The sequence below is a fragment of the Tyto alba genome, unplaced genomic scaffold (genome assembly GCF_018691265.1).
Source record: "Tyto alba isolate M040663 unplaced genomic scaffold, T.alba_DEE_v4.0 Super-Scaffold_1000006, whole genome shotgun sequence".
NCBI classification, from domain to species: Eukaryota; Metazoa; Chordata; class Aves; order Strigiformes; family Tytonidae; genus Tyto; species Tyto alba.
In genome coordinates, this window is record NW_024881272.1 from 24,810,758 (window position 1) to 24,829,658 (window position 18,901).

The 18,901-nt window shown below is 39.4% G+C and overlaps 1 protein-coding gene across 1 annotated transcript in view; it reads right to left on the bottom strand.

Moving 5' to 3' along the window:
- Positions 1 to 315: 315 nt before the first annotated feature.
- Positions 316 to 18,901, bottom strand: part of TESK2 (testis associated actin remodelling kinase 2) — an 84,182-nt gene continuing 65,596 nt past the window's right edge. Inside the window, exons 6-11 of the mRNA XM_042806394.1 lie at positions 16,491 to 16,573; positions 14,559 to 14,634; positions 12,809 to 12,892; positions 11,595 to 11,681; positions 7,989 to 8,124; positions 316 to 5,829 (exon numbers count right to left, since the gene is read on the bottom strand). Coding sequence (XP_042662328.1) covers positions 4,817 to 5,829; positions 7,989 to 8,124; positions 11,595 to 11,681; positions 12,809 to 12,892; positions 14,559 to 14,634; positions 16,491 to 16,573 — 1,479 coding nt within the window. The 3' untranslated portion in view covers positions 316 to 4,816. The remainder of the gene's footprint in view (positions 5,830 to 7,988; positions 8,125 to 11,594; positions 11,682 to 12,808; positions 12,893 to 14,558; positions 14,635 to 16,490; positions 16,574 to 18,901) is intronic.

Here is an 18,901-nt window from a genome sequence, read left to right on the forward strand (position 1 = left end):
AAGGAGCATGTTCTAAATGACAAAGTCTACCTAAAAAAAACCACATCTGAAAGCTCCAAGCTGTTGACCCATACAACCAGCTTGATAGGAAATGCTATAAACTGTCACTGGAAGAAGATGCACTGCTTCTGCCAGACAGCAGATGAAAGCAGGCTAGCTCTTCAGGCAAAGCATACATTTTTATGAATGCTTAGTCAAGTGTTACTGCTTTCAGTCACTGCTGGTAGGGAAACTCCCTATAGCCTCATAATTATTTCCTGTCTTTCTAAGGAAGTCAGGAAGGAAAAAAGTGTCATCTTCGTAGGAAAAAAAAAAAAAAAAAAAAAAAAACAAACAGACTCACTGACCATGGTTTAGACATGAAGCTGGGAGAACTATCCCACTTCACAGTCGTACTTTACCTTAATCCTGGTTACAGCATACATAGGCTAGACTTGTGCTCCTAGAGGAGAGAGGGGAAGGAGAAAGCTCCCAAATGGGCCAGGTGATTCTAGTGCAGGGTACCTGCATGCAGAACTAAGCCACAGCAGGTCTTCAAGCTTCTAAGCAAGGGGAGATGCAGTGGGACTTAAAGCCAAATGCTGTCCTCTAACTGCACTGCTTCCTGTGCTGCTGAAGCTGTTCTGTGGGGCTAGAACAGAGCAGCCACAACGGCAAGCTCCCTGCAGGCTGAATGCTATCAAAAGCCATCTTGTGTTGTAGGTCACAAGCTACTTCAGAGCACTAAGGCAGAACAGAAAAAAAAAATAAGTCCGTGAGTCTCATGGATTTAATAGTGTATCACTTCAGCAAGAAAGATGCAGGAGAGAAATAACACTGGATAAGCATGACAGTTCTGCCTGCTTATAATTCAGCACCAAGTAATAGTGAATACGATCTCAAGGCAGGTATTAATGTCACCAATAGCTTAAGTAAGCATTTGAGCCAGCTTTTCTAACCTAGAGTTGCCCTCTTAATCACAAGACCGAGGCCTTCATTTTATTTTTATTTTGAAAGCAAGTTGGGAAAGTTTACAAAACCGACCAAGAAAAAATTATGAAAATATTTAACTGGATTCATCTTTGGTTACTTCTTATTGCAGTTCCAATAAAACATACACCATTTCTATAGTTCAAAAAAAGTCAGAAGGTCAATCAACATAAAAACAAGACGTGCTTTCTTTACATATTCATAAATATCCACAATATTAGAAAAGTTGTTTTGCAAAGATTCTTTTTTCTGGCAGTGTTAACTTACTATTATACACAGGCTACAAACTTCTTCCTAAGCCTTTAATTACAAGTTGAGCTATTTACAGACTGCAAAATATTAAGACGTAAAACTCCTTCATAAATACGAAAATAGATCATCTCGCAAAGATCTTTATACTTAATCAAATATCTGGCTGCCCCTGCTCCCCCAAAAAAGGTTATTTGTTTTGCATAGAAATGTAGTGACATGCAATATAAACAATAGCATTAAGTGCAAACAGGAATTATTCAAGTGTCTTTAGTTGTACTGGCAAAAAATACCAATGTTCTGTTACACATAATACATCAACGCCTCTCCAACAAGTGTAAGTCTACTATATCCCCTTGTCTGCACTGTTTCTGAGGGGCAGCAATTCACATGCATCCTCTTAGTTGCATTTTATCAACCTGCAACCACAACAAAAATAGCTTATAACAAACACTTAAATGAATTCAACATAGAAAGATTTAAAGTGAATTAAAAACATCTTTGATCTCTTTAGGGAACTTAGCAATGTGTAGAAAGTGTTTTAAAAGAGCAAGAACTGCTCCTGTAAGAAAGTCAAAAATCATGATAAAATCCAATCACAATAAAACTTTTGACTCGTCACTATAAAAGAAGGAATTTGCTGACCACATGTTTGTATTCGTGTTCATCAGTAGCTGTCAGAAAATGGCCCCCTGTAGAAAAGCACCCTCAGGTAGGCAGAAAACCTAGGAGTAGTTACTAGGTGCAACCTAGATTCAGCTTTACACTACCAAAGGGATGAGATGTAGTGAGTCCCAACTGCACCCAGACCCTTGGAAACACTTGGTTTCAGCAAGCAGTGAGCTATTTTTAAATGGCCTTTTACTCCAGTTTCATATACATGCCTCTTTTCCCATGCAGACCAAGAATCCGGTGTTTCTGACTTCTCCACCTCGATACAAAGAGCTAGAAAAGTTGATAGAAGTGTCCTATGCATGTCAGCTGGCTGTTCTTAGAGTAGACATTTAAGAAAACAAAATTTTAGCCATGCTGCTTTGTAAGAGAGCTATTCAAGGCAGGGAAACATTTCAAAAGACGTTGTAAGGAAACAGATGAGATCAGTGTGATGGATGCCACAGAGCTACTCCCAGCCTGACTGCACAGGCTTTGCAGTCAGTGTCAGAGAGGGCAACAGGCTTCATGATGAGGTGTCAGCAATGCCAACCAGGGCTAATGCAAGCCACAGAGCAGCCAGAGGCATGCGTGCTCTACGATGAGGCTGCAGGCAGTTGTACGATGCTGGACAACTTTGTCACAGCCTGGTGATCCAGAAGTAAACTATTCCTTGTTATTGCTTGTTTGTCTGAAGTCACAAACCTAAATGCATCTTGTGACAACAGAAGCTGGTGCTGATGGATTTCCCTCCCAAAAGATTACAATTGTATAAAAGATAAAAGGATTCAAAAAAAAAAAAAAAAAAAAAAGCAGGCACCAGGCAGACAACTAGCTAGCAACTGAGTTCTGGTATTTCCCTGTCCTCAGCAGAAATTACCCACGCACAGTGCCAGCTGTACAAGCTGCTCTGCACTCTGCAGACAGGATACATAAGACAGACTGCAGATCAGCACCTTCAGGAGGCAGAGAGGTGTGGGCCAAAAGGGGTGATCTTGGTAATGATCGGCATTTTCAAACTGCTAACAGCTGCCTAATCCGGCATGGACTGTGCTAAGTAACTCAGTGACACTGGGTTTCTCATTTAATTCTTCGTGGTCATTGCAAAGGGATAACTGCTGCTCAGGTTAACACACACTTCACATGAGGAAGTCCTAATTATAACTCACAGAATAGTTACCTACACCTCTGGAAAGATAAGCAACTCAACCAAGAAAGAACTAAGGCTTTCTCCTTCATCCTTTCTTCGAGATAGAAGAGTAGGAACAGTCTTGCTTCCATCAGACTAGCTTACATTTTCCATCCTTACAAGAGAGGAGGAAGAGAGTGTAACATGTTAACTCTGTGAAATTCTGGACTCCACTGTATCACCATCTGCTCAGCAGGCATGCAATGCATACCTCAGGAATGGTAATATAGTTTAAAAAAAAAAAAATTAAAAGTCCCATGTTGTTGGGATAACAATAATGGAAAAGGGCAGGATGTTGCACAGACATCAGGACAGAACAAGCTTTCCTGTACATCACATCCCAGAGTGAGAATCTCCAATGCTGGTTCCAGCAAGCAGCATGAAAGCTTATACCACTGCTTTCATATGTACCTGCTGGTGGAGGGAAGAAAAAAAAAAAGAAAAGAAGAAAAAGATCATCATATTCAGTGACAGGAGAAGCCAATGAAGACAACAGCTTCTTTCTGTAGAAGAAAAAAAAGTTAATTTGGGACAAGCTGATTTTCTTCAGTTTGACAGTACAAAGCCCCTCTATGAATCTAGTGTCTATCCTCTCCAAGAGCACTTGTGTGGCTGTAACACTGCTGGCAACCTCCCCTGAGCAGGGGATTCCTGTCCTCTATCAAGCAGTCTTGTTTTAAATATGGAGCTATCATTACTGGGGTGATACCAATGAGATGGGATGTCGTACCAGAGAGGGAGGTGAACATGACCTTTCTAGCTTAGTGGTAATAGTCAACAGTGATGTAGATAGTATATTTAACTAACTGTTCTGCAGAAACGGATCATGATGTTCATTCAGCTCTTCAGAGGTAAGAGCCCACCCCCCCCCAAAAGCTCAGTACAACTGGTACTTTCACTGGCAGTTTCTCCAGAAGCCCAGAAATGACAATGCCTGGAATATGGCTCTCCTCTTGTGTCATGGGCAAATCTTCCTCCACATTCAGGTTGAGGTATGTGAAGAGCTGCCCAAGGAGGAGAGCGGTGCTTACCACATCCTGCTTCCCTGCACTAATGTATTACACATCATTACCAAATCCCAAGGGAAAATGAAACTCCAGGGAAGAGTCATCTTGTTAATTGCAAAGTGTGACTCAGCCTGCAGATTGTGACCAGCATGAGGGGTTTTGGTTTTACTGCATTTGAAAGAGCTCGTTTAATGCTGCAACAGCATTCACAGCAGCTCTGGGACCAGAGAGAATCACTATCTGCTCAACATAGCTCTGAAAGATCCCTGTGCCTGTCCTTAAACTGGGGCTCCCACTCACGTGCACTGCTGCAGAATGTTAACGCAAAAATCTGTACTGTTTTAGAGCAGCTGGTCAGTCAGAGGAAGAGGGAAAACCTAAGGGTCACTCTTTCTACTCAACATGGAGCTTAAGGCCTTGAAATGCTCGATGCTGGAATCCAGATCAATCTGTTTACACAGTGCCTGCTCAGGCTGCTGCCTCTGGGAAGGACTGTGGGGCGCACACGGCCCTTCTGGCTGGAGCAGTTCCCCCTCCTAATGCAAAATCAGGGAAGGGAATAACCACAGTTTGAAATAAAGTTAAAATAATCAGTCTCTCCAGATGCTGTTTGCAGCTATCTGTTTGACAGTCAGTTTCTACCATCTGCTGAGTCTCTTTTGAATGTGAAACCCAGCACTACAGAAAAACAGAGTTTAAGCAACTGGGAGCAACTGTCCCCTCAAGGTCACGTTCAGTTTGAGCCCCCTCTTCATATGTCACAAGTTGACTGCATGCTGCCACTTGCTGAGATGTTGGAGGAGGTCTGAGACAATGGGGCAGGACTGTCCCCATCCTGCTCCCTGAAGGGCCATGACTCTCTCTTCAGCTCAGTGGAAGGACTAACACTGAACAGAGGCTTTGTAGACTCTAGTGGAGTATTTTTCAGTAAGTCATCTTCCACCTCCATCTCTTCAGAAGGGAGACAACCTGCAAATGCTTGTGAGGAGCCACGTCCCTCAGAGTTCACTGAATTCTCAGCGGGGAGCTTTTTGTAAGGTAGTGGCTCGGGCTGGGCCAGCACTAATGGTTGATTACATGCTGGATCTCTACACGTGTTCTCACCAGGGCAAACCCCATTTTCCTCCTGGGCCGCTGCCCCATCTGAACAGTCCATATCCTCTTCTTGTCCTGGTACAGGAAGAAATTCTGACCTGTGAGGCTTGGCTTGAAAGGGTGGAATCTCTGACACACCATATTTACTGCTACTCAGGAGTTTCTGCCGAACCTCTGCACCTAGCTGGGTTGGGTCACACCTGCTGACAGTTGAGGACAGTCCCCCAAACAGGCCATATTCCTTGTGCGGCAATTCAGGAGAGAGCGGAAGTGATCTGCACCTCCTCCCAGGAAGAAGGGAAAATTCTTGCCAGTCTGTGCTATACGCCTGCCGGAACTGGGACTGGCTGGCTTTCAGGCCTCCACCTGCCTCTGGAGAATGCAAGTCAAACACAAGGGAAATCACAGACTTGCTTGGCATGTCAAAGAATTTGATCTTCCCCCCCTTGAGGTCCTCCCGGGCACTGAAGGGATTAACTTTTCGGCCTAGCCCTTTGTTTGGCGTATAGTAGGGGTCCTGCACGTTTATCTTCCTGGAAGGCTTGCGGGAAAAGATATCTGACTGGCTGCGTGACAACCAGATATTCCGACGTGGACGGGGTGACTTGGGTGGGATCTTATCATCCAGGGAACTCAAACGTTTTACTCCTGGTCCTTTTTCAATTGATCCTGAGTAGAAAAAAAGAAATACTTAGCTTAAAGGAGCTATATATACCTATATGTCTGCTCACTCACAGAGCTTTCATGAAAACTGTAAAGAAAAAACTGCATTTCTGATGTTCCAAAGTATCTTCCATAAGCACGTACCTGCTCACTCCTTACGAGTTCCTGCACAAACACAAGTACACTGTTCTCTTCTCCTCAGTGTATTACTGGTTTCAAATGTGGAGATTTGGCAGCCCTGTCCACAGGACCTTTTAAATGTAAGGCAGTCAAAACTACATTTAAAATATTCTCTCCTCTTTATTCATGCCTCAGGCTAATTAAAAGTCATCTTGAAGACCTGAGGAAATGCAAATTCAGTTCATGTCATCTTACTTCTCTAGGCACTGAAACCGAATGGCTTCTTTATCATCTTATGATCAAATTTGCCACCCACATTACAGGGGATGCTAATTTGGCAAAACAATATTGTCTTCAGGAAAAAAAAAAAAAAAAAAAAAAAAAAAGGAAGGGAAACTGTACAAAAATTTCGTAGGAATGAGGAAGCATTTCCCTCTTCTATCCAAACTGTATTTTAGGGCCCCTTCAAACTTCCTCACTGCCAGTACACTGACACAGCAGAGATAGCACAGGGTGGTCTTGGAGAAGAACAATTTCCATGTTTCTAGATCTATCATCCTGGACTCCAGCAGAGGTTGCCAAAGATGTGTTGGTGATACTGACCATAAGAGAACAAGTAAAAAACACATTTGCCAAAAGAATTGGGACTTTTTCACCCTAATGGGAAAAGTCTAAGGCCAAAATAAATCCCCCTCCTGATACCATGAAGAGTTTAAATCATTTCATCTCAGCTTTCATTCAGTACATTATTAAATACAGAAACTAGGGATATATGAGAATTTGACCTTAACGAATAGGATTTTAAAAATTTTACATATGCATGTGTGTGTGTTTATTTGCACGCACACACACACACACACATATATATGAATAAAAGCTGTGTCACTGGAACAGGATGGGAAAATTAGGAAAAGATGCTAACTCCTTGAGTGTTTGGAACATGGATCTGCCACTGGCTCTCAAGGTGCTTCTGAAGAGCTGTTGTAGAGCAATAACAAAAAGATATAAAGAAATTATATCTCCTTTTGATTACTATTTCCAAAATCAGCACATACAGATTTTCTCTTTTCCCTTTAAATACTGCCACAGTTTAGACTGTAGCCACTCCACCTAGGAAAGTCTATACAAGTCAAAAAACTGCATGTAACACTTCTCCAAGAAGATGCAAGTCTCACATGTACTCCAAAGGGAGAATGCCAAGAAAATGAAAAGAAAAAAGAAAGCAAACCAAAACCCCCCAGAAAACAACCAAATTCCCTTTTTAACTCACACCTCTTTTAAATGCTTTCCACCTGTGCGAGAACAACCCCATGTATACACTCCATGGGGTTTGAAAAACAGAACTTATTTCAATCTATAACCATATTAGATAGATATGTGTATATATATTGTGTATTTATATATGCACAATACAAGAAACTATTTTACTGTACTCTAAGCTTCCAATGCTAGAAGTCTACTAAGATAAAAAATACCCAAGACAAAATATGGCCCAGTCTACAAGAACTGCCTGCAGTTTGCTCCTCACACCAGGTGGCACTAGACAGCTTTAGAGACAATCCTTCAAGGCCAGCATTCCCAAGATCTGGGATTCATCTTCTCCCTAGTCTTTCAGAGTAACTCTTGCATTTTCTCTGCTCTTCCTCCTGAAGGAATTTAAGAAGCTTCTAGGTGTTACATGTAACATATAGAAAAGAAGTTATGTATATGCACTAAGTATGGCAGGGACAAAGCAGAAGTTGATGAATTTTCATATACTGCTAGCAACTTACAAAACCATTCTGAAATGAACTCTTTATTTCCTCTCAGCGCTTGTGGGCAGACTCTTCTGAGGCACTTTAAGAAACAGTTAGCTGTTTTTTGCACTGCAGTGTCCTTTGGGGAAAGTATATAGCACTATTCCAGAATAGTTTTCAGGCTTTGAGTAAAATAATTCATAAGTTGTAAATAATACCTTATAAAGCTGAAATCCGTCTTCAAAATGTGAAGCGTTCTATCCTTTTGCTAGTAGCCTGCAGCAATGTTTGTACAATACAGACACTTACCTTTGGGTTTTCTTTCACTGTTGTCGAGGTTCAAAAACTTTCTCTCTCTCTCTGAATCCTCATTTCTCAGGCGGTTTAAAATCTCCTCCAGTGTTTTGACAATATCAGCAAATGAAGGACGCAACTTTGGATCCATCTGGGAACGCACACAAATCAAATCAGTTCTTGTCAGTTTGTCCATGCTATTCTACTTACAGTGGACAGAGAGGGACAATCTGACGGAACTGAGGAAATTCAAGACTGTTTTAAGACACATGTTGTCATTGCAAAAAAACTAAGTAAGGCAAGGGAAAAGTAGTATTCTGTTCTAGTTTATGTCTATTATACCTCCCACATTTAATTATCAAATTGTAAACATTCTATGAAGAGGACACATTTTAAATTGAAAACATGGGAAACTTAGATTCAGGGCTTGCAAGGGGGATTTGTTTGTTTGTTTTAAACGGCTTTCATAATTCAAGGATTTCTTTCTTGACTCCAGTTATCAGTCAGAGACTATATATCGATGTTATTTCCAAATGTGCCTGAAACAATAAGGATTAAACAAAGCAACTTGTCTATGTCATTCTTTACAAGTTTGTAATTCTTCCATCATTTCCTTGTGGCCTTTATTGAAACCTACCTAAATGGCATTGCTGATTTTAGAACTTTAAAATGTTGTATCTTTCCATTTGTTAATTACCCTTACTACTCAGTGTACTGATCTGTCTTGTGAGGAAGCAAGATTGGTTATATAATTTGACATAATAATACAACAGAAAAAAAAATCCATCTTTGCCCAACTAAAATATCTCTCCCCTAGTCATCAGTATGTATTCAGTTTGTATTTATCAGTATGTATTTATTTATTCACCCTAGTAGAAATGGTTCTCTAAAAGTCCAACACAAATTGTACTAGAGGGCAAGCAGCTTAATTTAAGTAGTAACTTAGAAGGTATTTAATCATTTTGAACATTGACCCTGTATATATGTTACAGTTTTAACTACTGTAGGTAGGAATGTCTAATTCAGCATCTGAAAGTTAACCTCATTATGCTATTTAAAAAGATTCCATTTGACCTGATTCCTGTTTCCAGCCCCCTAAAGGCTTTTTCAGAGTGGACAAGCCCAGACAGATCTCACCTCTAGTACAAAGGGAACAGTGGTGCTTTGTACAAAACAAACCCCAAAGACCTCCCTGATTCTGCCTTGCAGGTCCTATGAGATGGATGTTTCTGTAGAGAACTTGTATGATCAGCCATGCCAAAACACCTTCTAAGCAACACAGGGTAAAGGGCTAAAAATTCATACATACAGTAATAAAAACCAAACAAATCACACTTGAAGAGCTCAATTTCCAGGAATTTCCTGGCATAGGAAAACATCTTTTTCTGCTTTTCTCATTTCACTGAAAGAGTAAGGTCAGGGCAACACCAAAGCACACACACTGCCAAATTTATTAATTTGGGAAGCTTAGGGAGCTGTTGCAAGCTACAGAAAGTAAGAAGAGCTCTCTGGCTTTTTAAATTTGTGCTAGGTAGAATCCAGGACAAGAAAACCAATGGAAAAGTGACTGAGAACAACATTTGCCTCTTCCATCCCTGAGCAGTCCAGATTCTCCTCAAATGAAATAGAAGGTTCTTCCTCAAGGCAGCAGTTGCCTACAGCTCAGCTCATGCTGGTAAGCTTTTTGCATGATCATACAAGATAACATTTGTAAATATTCACACAAATAGACTTATAGTTGCTGGGGAGCCTTAAGTTTTAGACTTCCTTGCATGTACTTAAAAAAAAACACTTTATAACAGCAAATTAAAGAAATTTTAATCCATTACTCATAGATGCCAGTTTTTACTGGTTTTTTTTTAAAGTTGCCCTTAAACACATTTCCTGGCTGTAGAAAACCTCAGGGCTTTGCACATTAGTTCAGCTAATCAGCTGACCTATACAGTTTACACTGTTTGTTGACCTATTAAATAATAAAAAGCTATATAAACATCCATGTCTATGAGCAAATTATCACACAGATCACCTATTACTGAAGCACAGCATGCTTATGAAGATATAAGAAAGCCTTATCTGTTCACCACCTTTTTCCTTCTACTAGGTAAGTGGTAAGTGAATTACACCATGCCCCACATTGGAATCACCATGTGAATGGCTTGATCACAAGACAGTAATTTCCACTTTCAATTCAGGGAAGGGACATTTATTATACAGGAAGCAGCATTTGATGATAATCAGTAGGAGAAAATGCTTTTTCTCTGAACACATGAAATTCTTGTATCAGGCACTTCCCCTTTCTTCATTAGTAGCTTTACGCTGAATTTCACCTGTGCTGAAAACCAGCTTTGTATCATGCACCATGTGTTCGGATGCAATACGATTTTTTAGAGTCTACAGGTGAGAGTTGAGATTTCCAAAGTCAAATCCTACCTCTAGTCAAACACTTCAGTGCTAACATAGTCAAAACACTTTATAAGCATGAGTCAGGCATACCACTGTCCTGATGAAGCAAGCTCCACTGTACAAAGGTGAAATGGGAGGAGTGAAGTAGTTTGTCCAGAGTAAGTTCCACAAGCATTTTTAGAATTAAATTACGCTCTCTTGTGTCAAAAGCAGCAGTCACCCCCACCTGCTCACATCCTCACCTTTATACTGCTCTCCCCTTGAGCATGTTCATTTGTACTACTACAAAGCAAAGAGTGAGTTTGGGAGAAAAATAAGCATCAAGAGCATGGAGAGATGAGACTTTTCATTGGGACACAGTGCTGGTATTGGCTCCAGCATGGCCTGGTTGTGGAATCCCAGGCAAAGTTCTGTGCAATAAGATTTTTAGAAGTTGCCTCAACCTAAGTTGTGCAAACTGGACATTCTCAACTTCAGCTGAATCTGGTGGAAGCTCAGATTCTCTTAATTCATATAAACCAGTTTACTATAAAGGTACTAGCAACCCCTGTTGTGGGATAAACACAAAAGATACCCGATTCCTTGAAATTTTCACACTGAGAAGCCATGAAGGTATCCAGCACTATCACAATTTTACTTGAATAATTGGCAGAAAATTTACTTCATACAGCACATTGCCTATAGCCTCACTGATATTAAATCATCTGTCTCCAAGTTTGTTTGTTTGGAACACAGACTAGTGATTTGGAGGCTTATCCCACTTTTCAAAATGCAGCATATAGAAACTTCAGAGTACTTTAATGCCTGCTCTTGATTTGTTTGTCCCCTCTGTGAGAACAACTCAGAATTCTTTCTTCACAGCTCAGTAGATCTGTACACAATAACAGCTGGATTTTGTCAGCCCAAGGGCCAGTCCATGTCAATAGCATACAACTGGTTATGATCAGCCTGAACAGCCTGTAAGAAGCTGTTCAGTGTGCCAGACCTGTTTGTTTGGCATGACAAAACACAGAATTGCAAAAAACACAAGATACACCTTTTTGCAAGGGGAAGGGTTATAAAAGCTACAAGGGACTTTGTGGGTTCTCAGAATGTACACTGCTTTTATAGGTAGGCTCTTTGAGTCTCTTCTGTAAATGTTTTAAGCTCTGTCTTCAAAAGCCAGAGGGATTTAGAGAACTCCAGTTTAGGCCTCTCCCCTTCAAGTAAGATACTCACGTTACAGCAGTTGAAGGCCAGCTGGAGGAAGTCAGGGGGACAGTCTCCCACCATGTGCTGGAAGGCATCATAATCTAATCCAAAATTCTGTACAAATGAAAACACAGCATAGAGATGCAAATGAGGTCTGCTATCTGGCCCAAAGCACCATCTTGTCAGAGAATCCCTACATGGAGTTATTTGGAATAACCAGGAACATCATCTCTCAGCAGCCACATACAGAAGATTTTGAGAAAACTTCATGCACACTTGGAACTGCAAAATTCCCAACAGGGATTACTTGATACAAGATACCTGTAAGAGAATGAGCTGACTTCAAAGCCCATACTTCTTCCTGGACTCAACTCCAATCCACTTCACTTGAAATGTTGCCCATGTGGATCTGGAAGCAATATCTTATACTATGATGTTTCACCATGGTGACTTTCACAGTGTAAATTAAGAGCCTGCTATAAAGTCAGAGGTTTCACCATGATGAAAATTTATCAATTCAAATGGTTAATTTTTCAGTGGATGGTAGACTGGTAATACAAACTATCCAGTTCCTTAAATGCACTTCTGTAAAATCTGAATGGCAGAGAAACAAATGAATCTCTTATTTACTGCATCTTAAGACCTAAGAAATTTTGCATTTTCAGAACTGGAGGGGGGATAGACAATTTGGAAGACCCCCCCATAGAGGGCCAAAAGCTGCCCTGCAGATGGGACTCAACCAAAAGGCAACTAAGGAAAGTAAGAAGTATCTCGTTTGACTAGTCAATTCTAGCTCAGATCCACAGTGCTTAGCACAGTCTATGCAAAAATAAAGGTGAGCTTATTTTAGCTTCTGCTAACATGGCTCCTGCCCCTTTCACAAGGAGGGGCTGTTTAGTGGATGCAGTATGCCAAAAGCACTCTGTTCTGAATCTGGCAAGAAGTCTACATGAGCTATCACTCTACAAAAGGAAGGTCGCTGCAATGCTCTCACTGTTCTGCCAGTTAGGGGCAGAAAGGATTTCCCATGAGGATTGCAGCTGGACAAAGTCTCTGTGAAAGTGTCTTCAATGGAGCTTCTTACAATAACAGCACAGAACAACAAAAGCCTTTTACAGGCTATTTTTAATGTAACACCTATTCATCGTATCTTTGGCAGCAGTGCCAGAAGTTCTAAAGGCTAGCCATTATCATGGCATACTCACCCACCTCCCACCAATGTTATAAACGAAACCACTTACCTCTGTGCGAGGGAGATAGTCTGGATCTGCCTGTATTCTTGCTATAATCTCACATAGAATTATACCATAGGAGAACACATCTGCCTGAGAGAGAAAAAAAATAAATAGCCACATGGTTCAGCTATGAATACTCAGCGCTCTTATCTGCCACTGAGTTTCTCCTTACCCCAAATGGTTATCATGAAGCAACTAAACCAACACCACAGCCTTACAACACTAAGCAACCGCGTTATAGCTAACACTTTCTGTGTGAAGAAACACGCTCACAGTAAAACAGTTACACAAATAGTAACTTTAAAACTGTTTCAAGAAAATAAAAAAAAAAAAAACCAAAAACAAAAACAACCCCAGATCACTCTTAATTGTGTAAAAAAAAAAATTAAAAAAAAAAAAATTCTTTCCTTGCCTAAAGAATGGTGAAGTTGCATTTGATGTCTTACAGACAGGAGTAATTAAAAAACACAGCCAAACATGACATGCCTGTATATCACTGTGGTTAGAAAGACAGGTTTAGAATACACATGATCACAGCTTATCCAGAACATTAATGCTGCTTTTAAGAAAAAGTATATTTTTCTCTTCTCACAGTTCAGTACCTCTGGAGAAAACAGTGTCTTTCCCAAAGCCTGAGATATCTAGTAACACTGTACACCAGTATCAATTTCCATTGAAATTTCCATGATGCTTAGTAATCACTTATCTGACTACCCCTGGAGCTGCACAGTTCCTCAGATTTCCACCCACTTGAATTTATTACATAATAAAATGTAGGAAAACATGGAATACAAGTCTGCAGAGCAGAAGTCAGCATCCCTTATCCCTTACATATCAAGCAGGCTTATATGTCACCTTTCATGCTGATGAGCTAGGAGACCTGCTTCCTCCTTAGTCTTCCATGCCCTAGGGTTAGTGAAGAATGTGGCACCATAGATTTGGATACTTTATTATTAATTTAGGTCAATTGGAACTCTTAAAAAAGCTTTGAAATGGTAATTATTAAATTCATTACTGAAGTAGCTATTGCTTTCCTGCAAGTTAAAAGTACCACAAATTAAACAGATTATTGACCACTAGCTATAAAAAGGTACAGGATGTGGGCTTTATCACAGGAAAGCTGCACTTACAGGGCTGAAGTACACTATGTTATACATGGGAGAGAAAACCCTGTATAAAGAAGAGCTTGATTGAAAATACTATTTCTAAAATCCAATGTCATCTGCTCCTCCTCTGAAAGCAAAATTTCCCAATGCCACAAATAAGAAAACTTAGAAATACCTTTGGAGAACATTTTTATCCAGGTATCTTACCTTGAAAATGTTGTTTTTAAAAAATGTTTTGTTTAATTAAAATAATTGTACAAATTTATGTATAGACCTTTTATTTCTACCCAGATTTCACTAACGTATGGTCAAGGAAGCAACCTCACTACATTTCTCATGAGACTTGGTTAAATTAAGTTGTGTTGGGTCAACAAGCAATTACCGTATTTCTGCATATGGGGTGTTTCAGAATGGAAATAGCATAACAGTGACTTATGCTAAAGGTAATTCTATTTCTTCATAAGAATTCACACCATGAACTAAAAATATTAACTATTCAACTCATACACTCCATTATTCTAAGTGACCTACTGGCTATAGAAATGTCAGAAATAAAAATAAACATGTTAATATTATGGAAATTTTAAGTCTTATATAAAGCTACTGAAGAGAAACATCTGACAAAAGTCCATTTATATCATGTACCTTACCTTTTCATTGTAAGGTTCATCTCTGAGAACTTCTGGTGCCATCCAGAAGGGTGAACCCACCACTGGTAACTTCTCACTATATAGATATGGGACAGATGGGGGAAGACGGGGGAGGGGGAGAAAGGGGAAAAAAAAATAATGAAATGCTTAGGCATTGCTACTAACTTTCCATAACTCCAAGTATCTGCAGAAACTTCCACCAGAGGGAAGTCGATACAAGTGGGTTCTATAATATACTGTATTCGCTACTTTAAAAAAAAATATTCTTTTATTTCAAGGTCACCACTTTTCTACAGTTTTGGTTTCCAAACTTGTGGCAGAGTTGGCTCCTTCATCTATACATAGAAGGGTTTGTGGACATCAGTTTTGGGCTAGATGCCAAGTGCTCCATTCATGCAGCAAGACATGCAGGTATCCATCCTTACCCATATACCAATAAGCAGCTCTAGGAAGTATTCAGCAGAGCCTGCTTGCAAACTGTGTTTTTTAAAAAACAGTCAAGATCAAACAGATGAATCCTTTAATACCAAAAAATTAAAAGCAATCAGAACAGAGACAATTTGAAATATTTTCAATGTTTCCATATGGCTGAATACTGGAACCTTAAGAAAGGCCTCCAGCTTGCCACCCAGCTGATCTTGAAGAAATACCTATTTTGAAAAAAAGGCCTCTGAAAGCCTCAAAATAGCATGGCTTGCTAGTGAGCAAACTGGAAACAACAAAACTGCATTTCAAAATGGAGGTAAGACTAGATCAAAGAAAAACAATGGCTAATTTAACAATTTATCATGTTGTTTGTTTTAGTATCAAGCTATCTTAACTTTAGCTGCTCCCATGTTTCAGGGCATCTCAAACCTGAGTATTAAGAACACCTTAAGGCACCTGTGGTGCCTTCCTGATTTTGTAATGGGCTCCTATGAATACAGCTGAAGCTTTCAGCACCTTAAAGGGCAGAGATTCCGCAGAAGCATACAAGATATACACTGGCTGTACTTATCAGTAGCTTCAAAATTAAGTTGTTCACTTTGTTAAGCTTTTAGATCAATATTTCATCAACATTAATGCAAGCCTTCGGACCTTCCAAGATATGGTTTTAGGATACATGCAGTTTAAAAACCAGTGCATAGCTGTGATCAACTTTTATTGTTTTCTATGCAGTCAAGAGAGCTGGAAGGCTTTTATTTATTTTACACAGAAGCATACACTGGAGAAAATCTGACAGCACATTTCAAAGTCAGAATACTCTGAAATACACAAGTCAATATACAGAGAGAACAATGAAATCCTTGTCCTTGATCTCCCTAATGGAGGGATAACAAAAGGACTATTTCCAATTGTGACAATAGCTTGTGACAGTCACCTGTGCATTCCTCAAATGAGTTAAGATTATAGTTTCATCCTATGGAGAGCACAACAGTGAGCTACTGTTAGAACAGTAATTTTAATATCTCTTTGTTATAAACCTGGATCTTAACAATTAACACATAGGTTAAAGAGAGTAATACTGTAATGCCACTGAATATCATTTATGGGAATGGCAAGCTAAAGTTGCTTGGAATCAGAAAACATTTATTACAAAATCATCCCAATACAGAATGGTGGACAGTATTTTTGTGTTTGCTTTGTTGTTTTTTTTTTAAAAACCAAAATTCCCAAGTATCTGCTTAGAATATCTACTGAAAACTTGAGTAAATCCTCTACTCACTGGAGCATTTTTGAAGAATAAATGTCACCACTAATTCTATCAAAATGGACAGTAACTAAGGCTGGAACATTTTGGTCATCCAGCCTGCGGTTCTAGACTGAATGCTGAAGATATTTTTTGCAAATTTCACATCAGAATGCAACAATGGCCTCAGAGATCTGGCTCATTAGAGCTTCTGATCTGCAATCGTACTGCAATTTTAGCTATATTTTAATTAGTTCACGTACCTGTGATCAGGAATTTTCTCTGCTAAACCAAAGTCTCCCACTATTGCTGAGTATCCGTTCTCATCATGTTTTATTAAGCAGTTCTGTAATTAAAAAAACAAAACAAAACAAAATAAAAAAAACACCAAAAAAAACAAACCACAACCAAACAGAAAAGTTATTGTCTGGGCATGAAACCCATATACTGTTTGCTTTATTTATTTTTAATCTGGAACAAGACTATAAGATATTGTTTGTAAGACATTCATCTATGAGAAGCTTTTGTCTGAAAGCAACCACCCTTTTCCCCTACCCTCCCCCCTACACAATCACGTCTGTCAAACTTAAGATGCTGCAGTCTTACACTTAGTTAATAATCCACTTAAAAACTTGCTGAGAAAGCAGACAGCCACAAGCAGCACATACTCAGTTAGGTTCTAGCAAGAACTAAGATGATTTTGCTCCCTTACTGCTTGAGTATGCAATACATGATATTCACTATGACACTTTACATTTTCTCTTTACAATTTGCCTGTACCTGACCAGAATACAAGATCAGGGCAGACTCTAAATAGCTTTCTGTATTTTGCTACACTAACTACTGAAAAGGAACTCGCTGCTTTGCAGTAGATTTTAATCAGAAAATACAAGATGTGACAAAGTTATATGTGCTTTTATAGTCTCAAAATTCTTTATTCTACAGTACATCATAAAACATGACTTAAGGGAAAGGTCTAATAGGGAAAAGCTGTCAATTTTTTCCTCTCAGATGTGCCCTCCACTGTCAGGAGGGAGGGCAATTTAAAGACACATAGAGATAATTCTGGTCTGGCAGCACCACATCACACCCAACATATTATTGATTTATTTTTGTTATTTATTTACAACTCTGAGAAATATGCTTTGACTGTTCCAGTACCACATCTTTTCCCTTCTTACTGAATTAATTGATAGCTGACTTCCCTAAGTTTTTTTCTGTCCTGCAATAGGTGGAGCAAGACAGAGGATTCATTCCCTTACCACATGTCTTGCTCTGTATCCTTCTGCAGGCAGTACAATAGCAGTGACAGGCAGCAAAACCACTGCTGACTCCTACAGAGTGGTACCCTGCATTAATTAGCTAAACAGCAGGAAACACTTTCTAGCTTTATTGTGCTTGGATGTATAAAAGCCCCTCACTGACCCCAGAGCATTAGCTTGTCTGTATAATGAAACTACCAAGAAAAGTGAGTCCCTTGTCTAAAAGATCAAGTTCAGGTCATCACTGTTTACATTATTCAGAGATGATTGTGGATCAGGCCATGAAGTGAGTTTTTTTCCTGCCAATTAAAAGGTTAAGCAAGCCACTCCTGTGATCATGTAAAGAAAATGCATGCCAGCCTCTTGAAACACATGCTGGCTCCTAAGATGCAAAGTTTTATTTATTTAGCATGACTCAAGTATAATAAATACAGTTAGTTTGAAGATTTATAAACATGTACCAAGTTAAGTCAACCATGCTTGCCCAAAGAGCAGCAAAGCTTCTCAGTTATGGGCTTTGTTATATTTTATCAAAGAGCACATTCACTCAGCTTGCCTCTGTTTGAAAGATTTGGTCGCTGTAAGCGGACTTAAAACTGAGAAGGATAAAACTTTTCTGAAAAATCTTACTCAAATGATTCAGACAAGTGGAATTTCATTGTGTACCAAACAAACAAGTCCATGAGGACATCAAAGATTTTGCAGTGTACAAGAATGACAATACTATTTTATGCAACAAAATGTCAGGTTATTTTCTGCCCCAGAGTTCTCAGCAATTAAAGATGATTCGTAATTTGACATTTAAAAAAAAAAAAAAAACAAAAACCAAACAAACCCTCTATGACTCATAAAATAACTAGTTTTAAAATCTAGATTTCCTTCTTGCATTACCTTTGACTATTTACATTTTGTTCATTCTGAGTAGTAAGACTGCAGTGGTTAAGTTTACCTCCTGATTTTTGTGGATTAGGGTTATTCTCCAATAACCTCTGGTCTCCAAAATTGCAGGGGAACATTTAAATCCAGACTAAGAACTATTTTCAACATCACTAAAAATCTGTAGAAACATTTCTACTGACCTTAAGATCTGCAATAATTTACAGAGCTGCTTTGATACCAAATAGTGACTGAAATACAACATGATCCTGTCAGCAAATTTTCCTTCAGCTTCTTACCAGTATACAATCACATCCCTTTAGACAGCAATACATCACCAACTGAAGATAAACAATCTTACTCCTCACCAAGCCCCAGGCAATCTCAGCTCTCAGGTACGGCACTGAACAATTATACAAGTAGATTATTCCTAGAGAAATCATAAATTAAACCAATAGCACATCCAATCTAGCTGCCAAGTAATGCTACCTGACAGCTCTGAGCTCCTTCCCAGATGAGCAGGAGCTGCTTGCAGC